At 42.2% G+C, this 21038-nt stretch overlaps 1 protein-coding gene across 1 annotated transcript; it reads left to right on the top strand.

Moving 5' to 3' along the window:
• The first annotated feature begins 9868 nt into the window (after positions 1–9868).
• Positions 9869–17757, top strand: LOC115775785 (zinc finger protein 347-like). Its single transcript, XM_030723319.1, has 3 exons — positions 9869–9924; positions 11570–12166; positions 17013–17757. Exons 1-3 carry the CDS (start codon positions 9907–9909, stop codon positions 17634–17636), a joined length of 1239 nt encoding a protein of 412 aa, XP_030579179.1. The 5' UTR covers positions 9869–9906; the 3' UTR covers positions 17637–17757.
• The last annotated feature ends 3281 nt before the right edge of the window (positions 17758–21038 follow it).

The following is a 21038-nucleotide window of genomic DNA, read 5'->3' on the forward strand; positions in this document are numbered from 1 at the left end:
TTCAAACTCAGCGTGCTCCAGAGCAGGTTAGATCTGCAGCTCTGAGCTCCAATCTTAAACTAAGTCCATCACAATTTGGGATCCTGAGAGTTTTGCTCTGCAGCATCTGGGCTAAAGCCTTCCACTTGCTGCTACCACTTAGGCACAACCAGCTGTGACATCTTCTACTGTATGTGGTGCTGTGGCTCAGTGGGTTAAAGTGCTTGTCTAGTAAACAGGAGATCCTGGGTTCAAATCCCAGCAGTGCCTCAACGCTAATTGTGTCCAATTAGATTTACTGCAGCCCTGTTTTGGAGAAAGTCACAAATAAGTGTTGGTTTAATCTTCACATGATCAATTTGAGTTTCAAATTAAGAGCCAAATGAGCTGATTTAGAGTTTCCAATCAGCTGCATGTTTTTGGATAATGGGAAAAACTGGAGAACAAACTGCAGGTTTTTGATGCTGTAACAGGAATTTCCCATTTTTGGGTGTCAGTAAAGTAGCCTCTAACTTATCATCTAAAAATAGGCAGGAAATGTCTGAGTTTTTCCTTTAATTTGTCCAAATGAGTGAACAGAAGCAGCCTGAGGAGCCACTGCTGCAGGTGTTTCTGGGATGTCTGGATCTAAATGACATCTCAGGCTCAGCTGCTGAGACACAGACAGTCAAAGAGGCGTCAACAGCAACAGTGTGTCAGATGTTCCTGCTGCTCAGCTCTGAACTGGCCCCTGACCAAAAACACTCATTCCATTGTAGAGAAACACTCAGACTGACACTGAGAGTGAGAGCAGCTCAAAGCTGAGGGACAAACATGAAACAAAGTCACTGTGAGGACCAACTGGAACCAAACTGAGCTCCAACTAAAGTTTACAGAATCACATCATTCAAATATGAACCAACGTTTCAGTGCAGTGAACTCACTGTAATGTTGAGGAAAGCAGCATCAGAAGATGGAGCACTGAGCTCCTAAAGGGATGGACGTGCTCAGCAACAACACTCAGGTAGGCTGTGGTGTTTCAGTGATGCTCAGCTGGTACTGAGGGGCCCACAGTGTGCCAAGAAAACCTCCCCAAACCATCACAGCACCATCAGCCTGAACTCTTGGTCCAAAGATGGAGCCGTGCTGTCATGTTGTTGATGCCAGATTGTGACCATCTGAATGTTGCAGCACAAACTGAGACTCATCAGACCAGGTGACGTGTTTCCAGGTGTTCTTTATCTTCTGTTGTCCACGTCTGCTGAGCCTGTGTGAACTGTAGCCTCAGTTTCCTGTTCTTAGCTGACAGCAGGGGCACCCGCTGTGGTCTTCTGCTGCTGTAACCCTCTTCAAAGCAGCCTGACCTTCACCTCTGACCTCTGTGTTAGAATGCAGCTGGACAGGTGTACCTAATAAAGTGGCTGGTGAGTGTTAAATAGCTGCTGATCCAGTGAAAGTTGCTTTGGAAGGTTGCTCAGTGAAGTGAGCCTCAAGTTTGTGCATGCAGCCACAATGAGAGCTGCTCAGATCCTCTGAATACTGAGGAAAGCTGCTTCAGTGCTTCCTTTATTCCTGCCTTTATCAGAGGACACACTGGAGCTTCCTTCATCCAAGGAAAGAAGAAACTAACGTCCCATAACTGAGGAGGGACACAGATGATGGAAATGTTCATTAACAGTGTGTTTTCCATTTGATGCCATAACCTGCTGACATGTTTGAACCTTCAGAGTGTGTTAAAGTCATAGCTGAACATCAAACTGCTGCAATCACATCACATTTTTATAGAAAAGCTTCATTCAAAGACTCGGAGCTTTACTCACAGCATCAGTGTGAGCTGAAGGCTCGCCATCATTCAGGCTGCATTAGTTGTGTGTGCTGCTGTGTTGAAGCCTTGAGGATCATCATGAATGAATGTGACTGAGTCCCAGAAAGTCTTCATAAAGGAGGAGTTACACTGGATCATCTCTGCAACAGGAAACAACACTGCAACAACACGCTGGACAAACATCTAAGAGTCCATCTTCAGGACTTTGGAGTTTCCACCCAGCAGACTCGTGTCATCCTCCATCACATTATTAATCAGTGTCAGAGCAGTCTGAGGCTCCTAACTCCTTATCAACTCTCCTTCACTCCTTTCCTTCAGCTCATGACGTTTTCCATCCACATGAAGGTAAAGTGATCAGGAAAAGGAGGAAGGACGGATTTGGACTCATTTCTTTGGTAGCTCAGACTCGACTCTGGAGCGCCCCCTGCTGCGCTCCCGGCTCAATCGCAGCCACATCTTGTTCAGTGGGATTCACCGGAAGTGGGATGTGTCTGCCGTGAAGCGCGCATGTGTGTGCTCGCTGACCTCTGTGTGTTTGGAAAGCGTTGCAGCTTCATCCCGCAGCTTGTCATCTAAAGGTAAGCAGGAGCTAACTTTAATGTGAGTTCAGTTAATCTGGAGCTGAGCTCCTGAATGAGCTCTTCTGCTGCTCTCCTCGGTGTCTGTTCACTTTATTGTGAACACGCTGAGAGGAGAGTGAGAGAGTGTTTGGAGACAAACACCAGCTAATCATTAGCTCAGCATGCTGGGAGAAGGTGGAGCAGAAACTCTGTTTTTCTGCCTGCTCCAAACCTCTACAGCCTCGTTTCTATTTGAAGGGAGAACAGGAAATGGATGAGAGCGATCTGCTGCAGTATCAGGGTCACAATAAACTTTATTGTCCAGCTGCTGTGGATGAACACGTGAGTGGAAGTGAACTCCTAAAATACCGGAGTCACGCCATCCGCGCTTGAAAAAAAATTGCGCATTTACATCAGTATATGCGGTTCAACCCGTGGTGCCTTTAGGTTCACCTCGTAAATTTAGTGATCTATAGTTTAACAGACTTAAATAATGTTATTTAGTGCAGTTTTGTAATAGTTTACATATTTTATACAAACTAATGTGATACACAACAAAAACAACAGTATACGCGCATATTTACATATCTCCAAGAATATCATAATTATTCAAAAATGCATAGAAAATAGAAATTAAATTGTTTTCTGCAAACTCCACCAAATACTTACTGAACATGTCCTCCACTACACCTGAGACCATTTTCAAACTAAATAGCTTTAGGAATATGAAATTATGACATCTTGAAATCACAAGAATTTCATCATACACTGCTACATCAGCAAATATTCAAAAAAGCGTAGAAATTAGAAATCAAATTGTTTTCTGAAAACTCCACCATATCGTCATTAAACATGTCCTCCACTACACCTGAGTCCATTTTTAGGTCATATAGTTTTAGGAATATGAAATTATGACACCCTGAAATCACAAGATTACCCTCATACACTGATGTTTCTGCAGATATTCAAAAACACGTAAAAAAAAAAATTGAAATCAAATTGCTTTCTGTAAGGACCACCATCACCTTGGTTGTTCTTTTGTATAAGAAGAACAACCAAGTTATGAACAATTAAAGAGGCTAAAACATCAAATATTGCATAGGTGTTTTATAACAATATTATTATTTTCTTATTAGCTGCAGAAGTCAGCAGAAGTGGCAAAAACAATTTGATGTGAATTTTCTATGTATCTTTGAATATCTGCTGATGCAGCAGTGATTGTGTCCATATTTCTATTTCTACGTTGCAAAATTTTTAAATGTCTACAGCCATTTCACTTGAGATTGACTAAGGATGTACTTGAGGATTGGGTGAACAGGAATTTTAGGTTAATTGTTCATAACAGCTTGATTAGATCTTTTTCACGCAGTTACAAGCATGTACCCACATATTATTGAATCTAGGTATCATAATGCATTTGACTTTTCTGATAACTATCTAATAGTAGCCAAAGGCACCTAAAGGCACCACGGGTGGAACCCCATATACTGATGTAAATGCGCAAATTTTTTTTCAAGCCCGGATGGCGTGACTCCGGTGTTACGTCGAGCCGCGTTTCCCCATCAGATACGGTTTCCCCAGCGTCTCTGCGCCGCCCACGCGGCAAAAAACGCGCGTGCTTGTTCAGCGCTCGTAACCAGCGCACCGTGCTTGCGCCGCAAGAAAACTACGGACACCGTGAAAGCTCAAACAACGTGTTTCGGCGAAGTTGTCCCACTTTTTGCAAATGCGCTCCCATCAGATACGTGCGCTCTCTCTCTCTCTATGTTTAGATGTTGATAGATAGATCTCTATGTTTAGATGTTGATAGATAGATAGATAGATAGATAGATCGATCTATATAACCCAAAACTGGGTGAACACATCTTCATAGCCTAATAACAGCCATCAGATACCGTTCCCCCTGTTTTAAAATGTCACATTTAGCCATCAGAGTTTGATCTTTTAAAGTTGGAAAAAATCAGAAAATAAATATCTGATGGCTGTCCCTGGGCCATCAGGAAACGTTCCCCCAGTTTAACACAGGGGGAACGGAATCTGATGGCTGTCCCTGGGCCATCAGAATGCGTTCCCCCAGTTTAACACAGGGGGAACGGTTTCTGATGGCTGTCCCTGGGCCATCAGGACGCGTTCCCCCAGTTTAACACAGGGGGAACGGTTTCTGATGGCTGTCCCTGGGCCATCAGGACGCGTTCCCCCAGTTTAACACAGGGGGAACGGTTTCTGATGGCTGTCCCTGGGCCATCAGGACGCGTTCCCCCAGTTTTACACAGGGGGAACGGTTTCTGATGGCTGTCCCTGGGCCATCAGGACGCGTTCCCCCAGTTTTACACAGGGGGAACGGTTTCTGATGGCTGTCCCTGGGCCATCAGGACGCGTTACCCCAGTTTAACACAGGGGGAACGTTTCCTGATGGCTGTCCCTGGGCCATCAGGACGCGTTCCCCCAGTTTTACACAGGGGGAACGGTTTCTGATGGCTGTCCCTGGGCCATCAGGACGCGTTCCCCCAGTTTTACACAGGGGGAACGGTTTCTGATGGCTGTCCCTGGGCCATCAGGACGCGTTCCCCCACTTTAACACAGGGGGAACGGTTTCTGATGGCTGTCCCTGGGCCATCAGGACGCGTTCCCCCAGTTTAACACAGGGGGAACGGTTTCTGATGGCTGTCCCTGGGCCATCAGGACGCGTTCCCCCAGTTTAACACAGGGGGAACGGTTTCTGATGGCTGTCCCTGGGCCATCAGGACGCGTTCCCCCAGTTTAACACAGGGGGAACGGTTTCTGATGGCTGTCCCTGGGCCATCAGGACGCGTTCCCCCAGTTTAACACAGGGGGAACGGTTTCTGATGGCTGTCCCTGGGCCATCAGGACACGTTCCCCCAGTTTAACACAGGGGGAACGGTTTCTGATGGCTGTCCCTGGGCCATCAGGACACGTTCCCCCAGTTTAACACAGGGGGAACGGTATCTGATGGCTGTCCCTGGGCCATCAGGACACGTTCCCCCAGTTTAACACAGGGGGAACGGTATCTGATGGCTGTCCCTGGGCCATCAGGACACGTTCCCCCAGTTTAACACAGGGGGAACGGTATCTGATGGCTGTCCCTGGGCCATCAGGACACGTTCCCCCAGTTTAACACAGGGGGAACGGTATCTGATGGCTGTCCCTGGGCCATCAGGACACGTTCCCCCAGTTTAACACAGGGGGAACGGTATCTGATGGCTGTCCCTGGGCCATCAGAATGTGTTCCCCCAGATTAACACAGGGGGAACGGTATCTGATGGCTGTTATTAGGCTATCAAGATGTGTTCACCCAGTTTTGGGTTATATAGAGCTATCCGCATGGGCTATATGGAGTATCTATCTATCTATCGATAAACATCTAAACATAGAGAGAGAGAGAGCGCACGTATCTGATGGGAGCGCATTTGCAAAAAGTGGGACAACTTCGCCGAAACACGTTGTTTGAGCTTTCACGGTGTCCGTAGTTCTCTTGCGGCTCAAGCACGGCGGTGTGGTTACGAGCGCTGAACAAGCACGCGCGATTTTTGCCGCGTGGGCGGCGCAGAGACGCTGGTGGGCGGCGCAGAGACGCTGGGGAAACCGTATCTGATGGGGAAACGCGGCTCGACGTAACACCGGTCCTAAAATGATGTGCAGAGAGCAGCTGGGCGGTGAGGGGAGAGGAGAGAAAAGTGTAGCATAAAGATCCCAGCAACAACACACAGGACAAAACACAAAGTGCACGAGACAAAAAGCTTAAGACACGCTGCAGTGACCTCACTCACTGCAGCTACACCTGGCTCCAAAATACTGTGCGCATCTACATCATTATGAAAAGAAAAAAAGAAAAAAAAAAAACTACACCGTTATGTACGGTTCAGTGTGTGCAGGGAAGCGAGGACTTCATGGTGCCTTTAGGAGCATCTCGGAAACTCTACAATGTGTATGCTAAAAGCCAAAAGAAGAAACAAACTGTAAGCTACAAGAATTTTGTTTGAAATATTTAATTTTAAAATTTACCTTTGGTAACAGAAACACACCTGTAGTCGCTTTCTCATTCCTTTTGATGGAGCATTTTAAATGATTCAGTTCAAACATTGTAACAATAAAATAGGTTATAAAGGTTATAGATGTATATGTTTTGTATTCATTTATAGTCTATGTAGTAACATTTCTAGGAAGGAGCAGGTCAGGTTACGTCGTAGAGTTTCAGAAGGGCCTGCAGTTACCATATATCTACAGTACAAATCTAACAGCAGTGTGAATCCTCTGTGAAGCACAAGTATAGTGTGTGTATAGCTTGCATGTGTGCTGGCCTTTTTCCATTAGTGCCTATTGAGCTTGACTCCACTCAGCTCAGTTTTAGGGTTTTCCATTAAGTGGTAGTACCTGGTACCAGGTAGTTTTTCAGTACCTACTCATCCAGGGTTCCAAGTGATATTAGTCAAGCTGAAGATGTGACGTCAGCAGACTGTATGCCACTGATTAGCCAGGCAGTGATGTCACTTGTTGAGTCATGAGAGCGACTCTTTCAGAAGAATCAAAACTAAAGGGAGCAATGATGGAAATGGCTCCACATTAACTAACACAGATGTTTTTGTGCTCAGTGGCTGATGACAGAATCCAGAGGCAGCTTTATAGAGTCACCGCTGTGTTTGTGTCACATACAAATGACATCACTGGACTTTGAGGCCACTTTGTTGAGGCGGTGCTCAAATGTAATCAAAAACAAACAAAACCGAGTAGATTACAGTTGAGTAGGTAGTTGTGGAAAAGAGGCACATGAGGTATCCGGTGTTTCATTCATCCTCAGATGGTCAGTGTGAGTCTGTGTGCACCTGCCAGTTTGTTATGTCATCACTGACTCCTCCACAGAGACTTTAGATCAGGATGCACCAACTGCACATGTGCCCCAGGTGGTGACATACAGCGAGGTTTGTGACGGGTGAGGCACTGATTCGTCTGGAGTCTGATGTTCACGTATATACTGCTGCAGCAGCACTGCCCCCTATCTGTGTGGCACAGTACTTTCTGCCTCACCCTGTGTATTTTCTCTGTGCATTTATGACGGATCACAAAGAATAAACACGTCGAACACATTCATTTAATATATTAGACAGACTGTGGAACATCAGCATGTGTAATCAAACATAAGTAGTGGCAATATTAAAAGAGACATCAGTGGGCATGCACCAACTGTGTGCTTCATTTATTTTATGTGAAACAGCGCCACCAGAGGTGGAGCACAGCACAGCACTGCCTCATCCCGCATTTCTTCCATGTGTTTGAACAGGCAATGTGAAAATTTCACGATTTTAACCATTAAAGTGTTGAAATAATTCAGAAAACAGTTTTATAGAAGTCAAGTGGTCAAATGTATTTCCTCTTATCATTGTTAGTCATGATGACAGGGGAGGCACTGCCTCACCTGACTGCATGCCACTGCCCCCAGGTGGTGAACCTGATGAAGCAGAACAGGAGGAGCTACTCGGCTGTGGTGTCTCCAGTTGTCTTTGTTCCCAGCAGAGTAGAATCCAAAGCTCACTCTCAGCTCTCCTTCCAGGAACAATGATGCTGATTTTCTGCTGTTTTTCACTTTGTGCACAAAATCTCATGAGCTTCAAATGGAGCACCAAACTGCAGTTTCTCAGCAGTGGTGTTAACTGGAGGCTGACACACTGACTGGAGACATTTAGTCTGAGTGGATCTGAACTTTCCTTCTTGATGGTTTCCATCTTGCTTTGACTGCAGCTGCAACAACACTGATTCCAGCAGGATGTGTAAAAAGCATTTTGACAGACACTAGGGCTGCACGATATATCGAAAAAATATCGTCATCGCGATATTGGCACGTGCGATAGGCATATCTAAAAAATGCACGATAATTTCTAATTATTTAATGTATAAATCACGTCTTTCTTTATGTCCGCACTTTGACCAATCCCGCGCGACCTTAAATGTGAAGGTGCCGCGTCGCTATTGGCCAGAGCGAGCACATGCTCTCAGCGGCGCAGGGAGCACGTACACACACAGAAGGAAAACAAGCATGGCGGGAATTGAAGAGACGAGTCGAGACGAAAACAGAGAGCAACTTTTTCCTAAAAGACATTGCACCTCCGGAATTTGGGACGACTACGGTTTTTCCACACAGGACGAGTCACAGACACAAGTTCTTTGCAAGTCATGTCGAAAAATCGTGGCTATGTCAAGAGGAAACACGACAAACCTCCTTCAATACAACCACAAGGAACTTTACAACGTATATTTAACATCTAAAAACCCACAGCCTACTCCGGTAAAGTCAAGCAAACGAAAGGCAAGTTCACAAACTAACATAAATGATAGTTTCGCTTCTGCCGCTCCTTATGAGAAGGCAGAGCTCAGTGAAGTGGATTTTTATGCTAGCACTACTGACTTGTGGTCCAGTCGAACCACTGAGCCATACATGAGTTTTACCATGCACTTTTTGACATGCAAATTTGAGCTCATTACACGCTGCCTATAAGTAGCATACTTCCCCGAGACACACACTGGTGAAAACATTGCTGCTGCCCTGCGGGATGTTTTGAACAACTGGAACTTGCCCGAACACAAACAAGTGGCCATCACAACAGATAACGGAGCGAACGTGGTGAAGGCTGCTGAGGTCAACAACTGGTTCAGAGTGCAGTGCTTTGGCCATCGCCTGCATCTGGCAATTAGTAAGTGTTAAAGATAAAAAATTACTCTCAAGACATATAGCCCTAATGTACTATAACATTTAAATGAAAAAACAAACAAACATGTGAACATGTTTGTTTATATGTTAAATAAATGCAACATTTGAAATGCATATTTGTTGTTGGTATACATTTTATAGATTTTTTTTTCTTATTGGTCATGTATATTGCATTTTTAGGTAAAAAGAAAAAATATCGCGACAATATCGTTATCGCAATACTAGACCTCCATATCGCATATCGCACTAATTTCCAATATCGTGCAGCCCTAACAGACACACAAAGCTGGACAACTTTTGTTCTGAGGGTTTGGAGAGAGTCTGTCTCTGTGTGTGTCTGCATTCACTTTGTTCCTTTGATAGAAAATCACTGTGCAGATGTTGATTCCTGCACTGACTGATGTTCTTCAGCCTGTAGAAACCATCCTGTAGCTGCTGGAACAAATGAATCTTCTAAATGTTGCTTTGCTCAGGTTTTTGTTTGCTCTGATTCTTTTTGTCAGGGATCAAATACAAACAGTCGTCTCAGAGATGTCGGCACATGAACAGGGACTCCAACCACAAACCTGTGGGTTACTAGTCGGCTGTTCAGACCTTCTGTCTTTGTTTCAAACAAGTTTCCCACCTACTGTTTCTAGATGCCCACCCTAACATAGCTGGCCAGAACCGGCCGTATCCCACAAAAGTGTATCAATCCAAATCCAGCCTTAAAGGGCTCATTCCCCCAAACAGTGCAGTGTGGTAGCTTCTAATACAGATCTGTTCTCCTGCAGCAGATTATCAGGAGGAGGAGAGTCTGACGGAGCAGCAGAGGAACATTTTCAGCCTCTACAGAGGAAACAATGAGTTCAACACAACAGGTGAGAAAAATATCAGAGTTACACTATTATTGAAACTGTGTGACTTCAGGGTCATTATAGTTATGAAAAACAAACAGAATAACTAAAAATGAAATTGAGAACATTTTCATTAACTAAAATACATAAAAACTATAACTAAAAGGAAAAAATGGTAAGTAACTAACTGAAATTATAGATAAAATGACTGTCACTTTCTTCTTTTCCATTTTATTTAAAAGCCTTGTGGATTGATATTAAATCATCTTTTCTGCACTCCGAGTTTAAGCTGGGAGCGCCATCGGGCAACTGTGGGTCTGCATGTGTTTGCTCACCGTGCTGGTCTGAAAAGTCATGGCAGGGGTCTGCCAAGAAAGCAGCAGAGTCCCATATGGAGTTTCTTTGCCTACAATAGCACAGATAGAAGCGAGTGTCTTGTTGTGGATGATGAAAAATGTGCGAAACAATTCTCAAAATCAAAGTCCATATATATATATATATATATATATATATATATTTCAATGAATGAATCTCAGCATCAGCCGCTTTTATTCAAACTCACTGCTACTACACTGATGTAACCTGTAACTCTGACCATGAACACAGAGCTTTACTGTAAATACAGTACAACAAGCTAACCTGTTTATTACACACTAAACTGCAGTATTTTCATAGAATTTTTGAATAGCACAGTCAGCATACTTCAGTCTGTTTTGTAGTCCTTTCCTTTAAATCTAACCTCTCTCCTTCGTCTCCTGTCCTCTTTCTCACATCTTTCTCAATCTCTGAGTGAACTTCTCTCTCTTTGCTCTCTCTCTGCAATACAGCAGCTCTTCTTTTAGCTAGCAGACACACTGTGTGACAAACTGCACACACTTTTGTGTATTTGCTGATATTTGTTGGGCATTTAGAAACGTTACATTTACCTACCACATGTTACTCCCCTTATGCTCGCTCCTCTTCAGTAGCGCTAGCTAAGCTGTTTATGTCCCACAAGCACAACTTACGGACTCAGTCCGGCCCACTGTAACCCCTGATTATAGCGCTATAAACAAGGCATTAATTATATGGTTTTGTGTATTTAATCCCTTTGTACGTGATAAGCCCCGGTAATGAAGGATACACCAGTACCATTGTCTCTTTTATGTTATTATTCCTCCATTTAGGCTCAGATCATTTTGACGGAAATGCAAACTTTTCTCAGATGTGATAAACCTAAAGTAACGAGTCTGTTTTGAAAATGTTAGAAGTAGAAGGTACAGATAATTGTGTAAAAATGTAGGGAGAAAAAGTAAAAAGTATTCAGAACAATAAATACATGAATGAATGAATGAAGGTTTTATTGCCATGTGGGTGAACAGGTTCACACATTGGAAATTGCAGTTAACAGAGCACCCATCCAAGAATACAACAAACACAAACACAAACATGGGGAGACAGGTGTCCGAGGTCATGCAGCCGTCTTCCCGGCGCTACCTTTAGCAGAAGAACAGAAAGAGATACACTGGGATAGGTAGGTTCAAAAAATACTCAAGTAACGTACAGATACCTGAAAAATGTACTTAAGTACAGTGACAAAGTATTTGTATTTTGTTACTTCCCACCCCTGAGGGTTCTATACAAATAAAATTGAATTGAATTGCCTCTGTTTGTATCTCTGTCACTGCAGGACCAACATGGCGCGAGAAGTCAGCGCTCTCAGGAGGCTGACAAACCTCACAGAGGGAAGGGAGGAAAGAAATACATCTGTGATCTGTGTGGGACCCATTTTGCTAGTAATGGTTCATTAAAAAGGCATCACGTCGTCCACACTGGAGAGAGACTGTTCACCTGTGAGTTCTGTGGAAAGGCTTTTACTCGGGCTGGAAACTTAAAAGCACACCAACTCATCCACAGTGGAGAGAAACCGTACAGCTGTGATCAGTGTGGTAGAGCTTTTACTCTTAGTAGAAGCTTACAGCTTCATCAAGTTACCCACTCTGGGATTAAGGCATACAGCTGTGACTATTGTGGAAAAACTTTCACCCGTATAGAAAGCAGAAATAGACATCTACGAATTCACACTGAACAGGATGTGTACTGCTGTAATCAGTGTGGCAAGAAGTGTGCAACAGATTCAGATTTACAATCCCACATGTTTACCCACACTGAGGAGAGACCTTATCAATGCAACCTGTGTGATAAGACTTGTAAAACTCCAGATTACTTGAAAAAACACCAACAGATCCACAGCAGAAAGAGACTCTACAAGTGCAGTTACTGTGAGGTATGTATTTTTATTTTGATCGTGTAATTTTATCCTGTCTGTTTTGAACAACTCTGCTCATTAAATTGTGTTAGCATGTTCGCAGTTCTACAGCATGTAAAGGCAGCACTGTGCAAGTCATCACATTTTAATTTCAGTCTAAATTTTTTAAATTTCAGTTAGCATCATAAAGACAAAAATACTTTTTTTGCAGTGCTACTCTTCAGTCATTGTGCTGTATCAGAGGACCGGGTCACCCAGGGGAATGCTAATGGCTGCGCCTCTTTTACTAATTGCTTTACTAACTGATTTTTGCTTCCCTGTCCATAAGAAATTAAATGGTTGCTTTTTAAGACTCTGCACTTTTCTGGTATATCAGGTATTATTATTTTTGCATAAATGGGCCTTTATGTTGGTGTACAGTGGCTCTTTCTTCAGTCAGGTGTGTATGGAATAAGAATGTTTTGTCATAAAAGAAATATAAATGGTAAATGAACTCGTTCTTACATAGCGTTTTTCTACTCTGAGTACTCAAAGCGCTTATACAACATGTTTACATTTACCCCATTCATAAAAGCACCTCCATGATTATCTAAACTAAGTGCTTTTTATTATCTAACATTCACACTTCAACGGTTGCGTCGGAGAGCAACTTGGGGTTAAGTATCTTCCCCAAGGATACACTGGCATGCAGCTTGGAGTAGCCAGGAATCAGACTGCTGACCTACATTAAAAACATCTAATCATACTCTGACAAGAATTTAAATATTTGGCACATTTGGTCCTTAACAGGCTGCCTGTTCTGCTGTCTGCTTGTGATCCCACTTTTTGTCGTATATTTGGCTCGTTTACATTAATGTTTCTACAGCAGAGCTGGAAGTGGGTTTTTAAAACCATTTACATTGTTTTTGACTCACCTGGTTTCTTGTTGCTATGTGTGAGTGGAGCCTTCTGAGTGGTTTAGCTACTTCCTACCATATCTAGGTCCATGTTACATTTGCCATTACGTCTCCTCGAGTGTCCCTAAAGAAGATAAGCTTGAATTCAAACTGATGACTCCTTCTAGAAGCGAGTCCTGTTATTTTGCAGTCATATTGAAACACACTGGAGCACTTAGTTATTTTAAAGCATTATCTAAATTAACTTTCATTTCAAAGATCAACAGGACATAAAAGATAGAGATGTTCCTGGCGACTAATTTCTTAGTCGATTAAACAAGGAAAAAAAAATTAGAGTAACCGACTTGTCTAAAACTTAGAAACACTCAGATATCAAATTAAATTTGATGGATGTTTAATGGACAGTATCACAAGCTGTCTAAACAAAGGCATTGAAACAATTAATTGCATTCTTCTATAATGAATCGCTCTTCAAATGCTGCTTAACTGTGTGGCTTCGAACATTGTGCATTATGAACACTGCATGTTATACTTTAAACAACGGAGAATAAAAACATAAAATCAGTTGATATAAATATATGGAAATGCGTTACTGCAGACTATGTTCACACATCATTGAATGTGACAGAATAACATTGGAAAAACAAATAAAATGTGAATTAAACATGTGGCTCATTGTTCCGCATATTAGCAACAATGCTCATTGCTCTACATTTCATGACATACATCACAACAGTACAATACAAATATCCATCCATCCATTTTCTTCCTCTTATCTGGAGCAGCATCCTGAGCAGTGGAGCCAAGACCTCCACCTTACCCTTTACCTTTTGGTTTTCCATTTGGTATCGGCAAACAGAAACATGAAATGCTGCCAGTTTTTTCCCTCCTGGGTCCTACACTTTGATCTGGTCAGTTTTTAAGGCGCAGACACCTTTGGGCACACTAATTTTTTTGCTTTTTTTGTACAAACTTGGGGGAAGTAGTCAGAAATGCAGGGACGGAAGGGTGTTTCTTGGGAGGTGTGCTTCAGGTTATGTTATGGCATTTTTCTTTGACGATGTAAGGGCTGCAGCTCCATCTGGTAGAAGAAAGGGCCTGCAAACCAGCAAAGCTCTTGACTAATAATATTTATTACAGACAAACCTTATAGGAGAGTGACATTTTGGGCCATAGATTGCTATTTCTCAGTCTGAGCTCCATGTCTCTCTCTCATAATGTCTCTGCTGCTACCAGGACCTAACCTAGCAGTGACCGAAGTTACCAAAGGCTGCCCTGCAGCAGTCCAACAGAGTTCATCACTGTAAACTGAACCACAACACTGCAAACTACCCAGTTTAGCCTGCACTTACTGTCCAGTAAAAACTTTGAATAACATGGAATTATCATTTCATTTGCTTTCAGAAAACTTTCTAGAAGATGAAACATCATGTACAGATCCAATATCTGACTAAAACTCTAAAATGAATGATAACGTTACCTGTAAGCTTTAAATTAGTAGTTTATTAAAGGACACTGGCTGAGCAGTCTTTACCTTAGAAAGAATCTCATCTTCCTCTCATGTCCTCTCTTTGTTCCACCGTTCTCCAGCTCACAGAGTCAAAGTGTGACTTGTTTGAAGGCTGCAGGAGAAAGTCTGTATGAAATGAGCCGTATGAAAAATGAACAGACACAGCTGTGTCCAAAATCAGTCACTGCTCACTTATAGTGAGTCCCACAGTATGTCGTTGTGTATGACAAACTGTTTGGCTGTAGCTCAGGAGGTAGAGCAGGTCACCTACTGATTGGAAGGTCGGCGGTTTGACACCTGGCAGCTCTAGGTGAACCCCAAGTTGCTCTCCAATGCAAACCTTGGAGTGTGAATGTGTGTGAATGTTAGACAATAAAAGCACTTAACTTAGTTAATCATGAACGTGCTTGTGTGAATGGGTAAATGTAAACATGTTGTACACTGCTCAAAAAAATACAGGGAACACTCAGATAACACATCCTAGATCTGAATGAATGAAATATTCTCATTGAATACTTTGTTCTGTACAAAGTATTCAATGAGAATATTTCATTGAATACTTTGTTCTGTACAAAGTTGAATGTGCTGACAGCAAAATCACACAAAAATCATCAATGGAAATCAAATTTATTAACCAATGGAGGCCTGGATTTGGAGTCACACACAAAATTAAAGTGGAAAAACACACTACAGGCTGATCCAACTTTGATGTAATGTCCTTAAAACAAGGCAAAATGAGGCTCAGTATTGTGTGTGGCCTCCACGTGCCTGTATGATCTCTGTACAAAGCCTGGGCATGCTCCTGATGAGGTGGGGGATGGTCTCCTGAGGGATCTCCTCCCAGACCTGGACTAAAGCATCTGCCAACTCCTGGACAGTCTGTGGTGCAACGTGACGTTGGTGGATGGAGCGAGCCATGATGTCCCAGATGTGCTCATTCCGATTCAGGTCTGGGGAACGGGCGGGCCAGTCCACAGCTTCAATGCCTTCATCTTGCAGGAACTGCTGACACACTCCAGCCGCATGAGGTCTAGCATTGTCCTGCATGAGGAGGAACACAGAGCACCAGCATATGGTCTCACAATGGGTCTGAGGATCTCATCTCAGTACCTAATGGCAGTCATGCTACCTCTGGCGAGCACATGGAGGGCTGTGCGGCCCTCCAAAGAAATGCCACCCCACACCATTATTGACCCACTGCCAAACCGGTCATGCTGAAGGATGTTGCAGGCAGCAGATCACTCTCCACGGCGTCTCCAGACTCATCTGTGAAGAGCACAGGGCACCAGTGGCGAATTTGCAAATCCTGGTGTTCCCTGGCAAATGCCAAGCGTCCTGCACGGTGTTGGGCTGAGAGCACAACCCCCATCTGTGGACGTCGGGCCCTCATACCATCCTCATGGAGTCAGTTTCTAACCATTTGTGCAGACACATGCACATTTGTGGCCTGCTGGAGGTAATTTTGCAGGGCTCTGGCAGTGCTCCTCCTGTTCCTCCTTGCACAAATCGGAGGTAGTGGTCCTGCTATTGGGTTGTTGCCCTCCTACGGCCTCCTTCATGTCTCCTGGTGTACTGACCTGTCTCCTGGTAGCGCCTCCAGCCTCTGGACACTACACTGACAGACACAGCAAGCCTTCTTGCCACAGCTCACATTGATGTGCCATCCTGGATGAGCTGCACTACCTGAGCCACTTGTGTGGGTTGTAGAGTCCGTTTCATGCTACCACGAGTGTGAAAGCACCACCAACATTCAAAAGTGACCAAAACATCAGCCAGAAAGCATAGGTACTAAGAAGTGGTCTGTAGAACCTGCAGAACCACTCCTTTATTGAGTGTGTCTTGCTAATTGCCAATAATTTCCACCTGTTGTCTATTACATTTGCACAACAGCATGTGAAATTGATTGTCAATCAGTGTTGCTTCCTAAGTGGACAGTTTGATTTCACAGAAATTTGATTTACTTGGAGTTATATTGTGTTGTGTAAGTGTTCCCTTTATTTTTTTCAGCAGTGTATAAGTGATTTGAGTGCTCAGAGTAGAAAAGCGCTATATAAGAACTAGTCCATTTACCATTTATGAATGTGCTCTATATACTATGGTGGTGGTATAGAGTATTTCATTTGCAGTATTGTAGTATTACATTTAGTATCATTATAAATTTAACATTAGTATTGTAGCAGTTCAGAAGGACAGTGATATTGCACTATTATGGTGGTATTATTGAACTGTTACAGTGGTATTTAGTATGAAATTATGGTTATTATAGTATTAAATGAGTATTATTGTAGTATTATGGTGGTAGTATTGTAGTTATTGTGTCCCAGTAAGCTGAGTGTTGTAATGTAAACAGTAAAATGTAATTGGACGTTGGCAGAGATGCTCTTTATTCCAGGCGACGTACAGGATAAAAATGTTGAAGGAATTCTCTGACTCACACTGTCTTTGTGTCTTTGTGTAGAAGCAGAGCCACACAGATGGATCCAGTTCTCAGCCCTGTCATCGCTGTGGTGGTGGGAAAGCGTTTCGCTGTGACCTTTGTGGGAAAACTTTCAATCATCAGCAGAGCCTAAAAGCACATCAGCGTAGACACACTGGACACAAACTGAACTATTGTAAAGAATGTGGGAGAAGCTTCCCCACAAGACGTGAATTGAAACAACATGAAATCTTCCACAGTGGGGTTAAAAAGCACCTCTGTGACCAGTGTGGGTCATCCTTCACCACTGCAGGTAACCTTAAAGCACATAAACGAGTCCACACTGGAGAGAAACCATACAAGTGCAGACACTGTGACAAAAGCTTCTCACAATCAAGTCATCGTAACGAACATGAAAATACACACATTGAAGGGAACTACAGCTGTGACCTGTGTGACAAGAGCTTCAGGAATCTCAGTTCATACTCCCATCACAAACGATCCCACGCTGCAAAGAAACTGTTTCACTGTTACCAATGTGCAAAAACATTCACTACTTTATCTGCTCTGTGCAAACATCAGCGTGATCATGCAGGCCTGAAATCATTCCCATCATTGGATCACAATGAATCTGCTGACTATTGGGTTTATTTCTTTACTCAATGAATACAATGAAAAATGCTTAAAAGTAAATTCCAGGAAGTTATTAATTAAATGGTGTAGGTCTGCGGTATTCAAATAAAATCTAAAGGGGTCCAGTCAGACAAAATTTCATGAGGCCAAGGTCTGGAAGTCCTATCATTTAATGTGATATATATATATATATATATATATATATATATATATATATATATATATATATATATATATATATATATATATATATATATATATATATATATATATGTGTGTGTGTATATATATATATATATATATATATATATATATATATATATATATATATATATATATATATATATATGTGTATATATATATATATATATATATATATATATATATATGTGTATATATATATATATATATATATATATATATATATATATATATATATATACACACTGGAGATCAAAATTAGGGAACAATGTATGAACACTTGATTTTTTCAAAAATGATGTAATCTACATTGATCAGCATTTGAAGGATTTTGTGTAAGTGGTACACTGTACCACTAGAGCGGTGTTTTACAAAATAACCAAAGTATATCATCATAAAACCTTTATGTTGCAAAAAACGTGATGATCATAATTGGAGAACAACAATGACTGTAACACAGTAAGATTACAACTACATTTTCTGAAGGTTACAACAGTCAGTCATCAGTAGGAATTGTACAGGCCTTTGCTTTGAATGAATTCAGCACATCTGTGGCCACAGGACATCAGTAGTCTCTCACACTGCTCTGGTGTGATTTTGGTCCACTCTTCTTCCACAGTTCTGTGACTGTTGTGGGTTTCTTGGCCATAACTTTGTCACCAAGGATTTTCCAGAGGTTTTCTATTGTGTTTAGATCAGGACTCTGGGCTGGCCATTTCATTGCTTAAATTTTTTCAGTTTCAAGGCACTGCTTTTCCCCGTTTTGCTGTGTGACAGGTGGCATTGTCCTGCATGAAAATTGCTGGCTGATTGAGTGATGAACGCAAGGAAGGAACCACATGTTGTTGAAGAAGGTTCTGATACACACTTGCATTCACTCTGCCGTGTAGCTGCATGAGAGGTCCAACTCCTGCTGCCGAAAACATTCCCCAAACCGTGACACTTCCTCCACCTTTCACTGACTTCTTTACACACTTTGGATTCAGTCTTTCCCCAGTTTGTCAACGAACATAATGTTTCCCATCAGACCCAAATAAATTAAACTTGCTTTCATCACTAAAGTGAACTCTGGACCACTTCTCTTCTGTCCACACAACATGCTCCTCAGCAAAGGTGAGTCTAGCGTTTTGAGTCTTTCTGCTAAAGAGAGGTTTGGTCACTGCAGAGTGGACTTTCAGTCCAAATGCTCTTAAACATCGAGACACTGTATGACGAGACAGATCCTTATCCTGTTCAGTGCTGAACTGGCGAGCAATTCCAGCTGCAGTGTTGAACCGATTACCCATGGAGATTCTCCACATTATCCTGTCCTCTTTTGCATTAGTCTTTCATAGGCGACCAGCCTTCTTGGGGGACTTGAACGAGTTTGTGATGTTGTAAAGATGCACTATTCTAGAAATCACAGACTTGGAATGACCAACTTCTCTTGCTATGGCTGATAGGGTCACCCCTTTGGCCTTCATCTGGACAACCTGCTGCCGGAGGGTTTCAGTCACTTTGGAACGGCTCACCATTTTTGCAGTCAGTGAAAACTGGAAAGTTGGGCTTCCAGTTAAATAGGGTTTTGTCAGATAATTAAGGAAAATGGCACCAGGTGCCAGATTAACGCCGATAACTTGCAGGTATCTGAAAGTGTTCTCTAATTTTGATCAGTGTTCTTTTTCAATTATATCATTTAAGTTTTTTATGCTTAGCTTTAGAATATATGCAATTTATGAAATAAGCTTAAAATACTGCTATTTCACTCCTGCTAGGATGATTTCACATAGGACTACACAATGACCTTTACATTTAGGAAATTGTGTGTTCTATAATTTTGATCTCCAGTTTATATATATATATAATTAGTAATAATAGTTTGGCATTTAACATTATAGTTTAGTTTTAGTTATTTTTCAGTGTGGTTTTTATTAGTTTTCATTTTTTGTTTCATGCTTAGTTTTCATTAGTTTTAGTTTTTCATACTTTGACAGGTGCAAGATTGACTGTAATAAAAACGTGACAAAAGATACCATTTCATTCAACAACCAACCATTTACAAAATAGCAACATTACGTGCTTAATGTATATAATATTAAGGACACACATGAACATCAACAGGGGGAAACATAAAGAAAAACATGAACTCCGAAACTCAAACTCTACAACAAATTTCATCGTCAGTGCAGTACACGTGGTGTATAACATCAGAATACAGCGAATGCTGGACAAAACCAAACTGAACTTTTTGAAGTTGTCAAAGCTGAAATCCAGCTGCATCCTGATGTTCTCACCACCTGAAGCTGCTTCTGTTTTGGAGCTAGCTTGGTTAGATGCTCGCTGATTAGACTTGCAGGGTCTTTGCTGCCTCTGTACACAACCTACAAGTGGCCGACTTCATGTCCGCATTTATGCTTGTGTAGCTGGATTACGTATGTGAATTACCTTGCAGTCGCGTGCTGTTGTATATGCGGTGCCGGCTGGGACTTCTTTTGGTCCTCGCTCTTTGTGCTCAATTTTTTTGGCTGCAAACATATTTGTTCTTGTTTTTTCACTTTCTTCATTGCCTCAGGTAAATTACGATAGTTTCAGCAGTGTCCCTCCAGGAAATTGCTGACATTTGAGAGTCCTTTGATGCTTTGATTATTATTCCTGACTTAAACTGCATGAAAAGTAGCCGGAAATTCACAAGAACTGAACAGGTTAATCACAACGTTGTGGGCTGTGTGGACCCGACCTGTAGTTCGATTTCTCCGGCAGCGCGCATCAGGTTACGTTGTAGGATCAGGGCAGTTTCTGTAGCTGTTGTACGCTTCTCAGGTGGACTCTGTCGCTTTCTTGGCAGACTGCTGTCATTACTTTGCAGGCCAGCGTGGTGAGCACACATGCACACATTTGCCCTATGGCACTTCCAGCTTAAACTGCTAGAGCGAAAAATGATTTCATATCACTCCACAAGGGTTTTAAATAAAACAATGAAAACGAAGGTCATTTTTATCTATAATTTGAGTTAGTTTTAGTTAGTTTTGTAAACTCGTCACCATACAGTTTTAGTTATTGTTTTTTTCTTTTTATAGTTTTTATATATTTCAGTTTGTTTCACTTTTTTGTTTTCAATTTCAGTTTTCGTTATTTAGTTCGTTTTTGACTATAATAACCCTGTTTGTTGCAAAGTTTACCGACAGACACCGGCAGGAACCAGCTTGGTGGTATCACGTGGTATGGCCAAACTCGCATGCAATTGGTCAGTGGGTT

Source organism: Archocentrus centrarchus, unplaced genomic scaffold, assembly GCF_007364275.1.
Source record: "Archocentrus centrarchus isolate MPI-CPG fArcCen1 unplaced genomic scaffold, fArcCen1 scaffold_24_ctg1, whole genome shotgun sequence".
In the NCBI taxonomy this organism is placed as follows: Eukaryota; Metazoa; Chordata; class Actinopteri; order Cichliformes; family Cichlidae; genus Archocentrus; species Archocentrus centrarchus.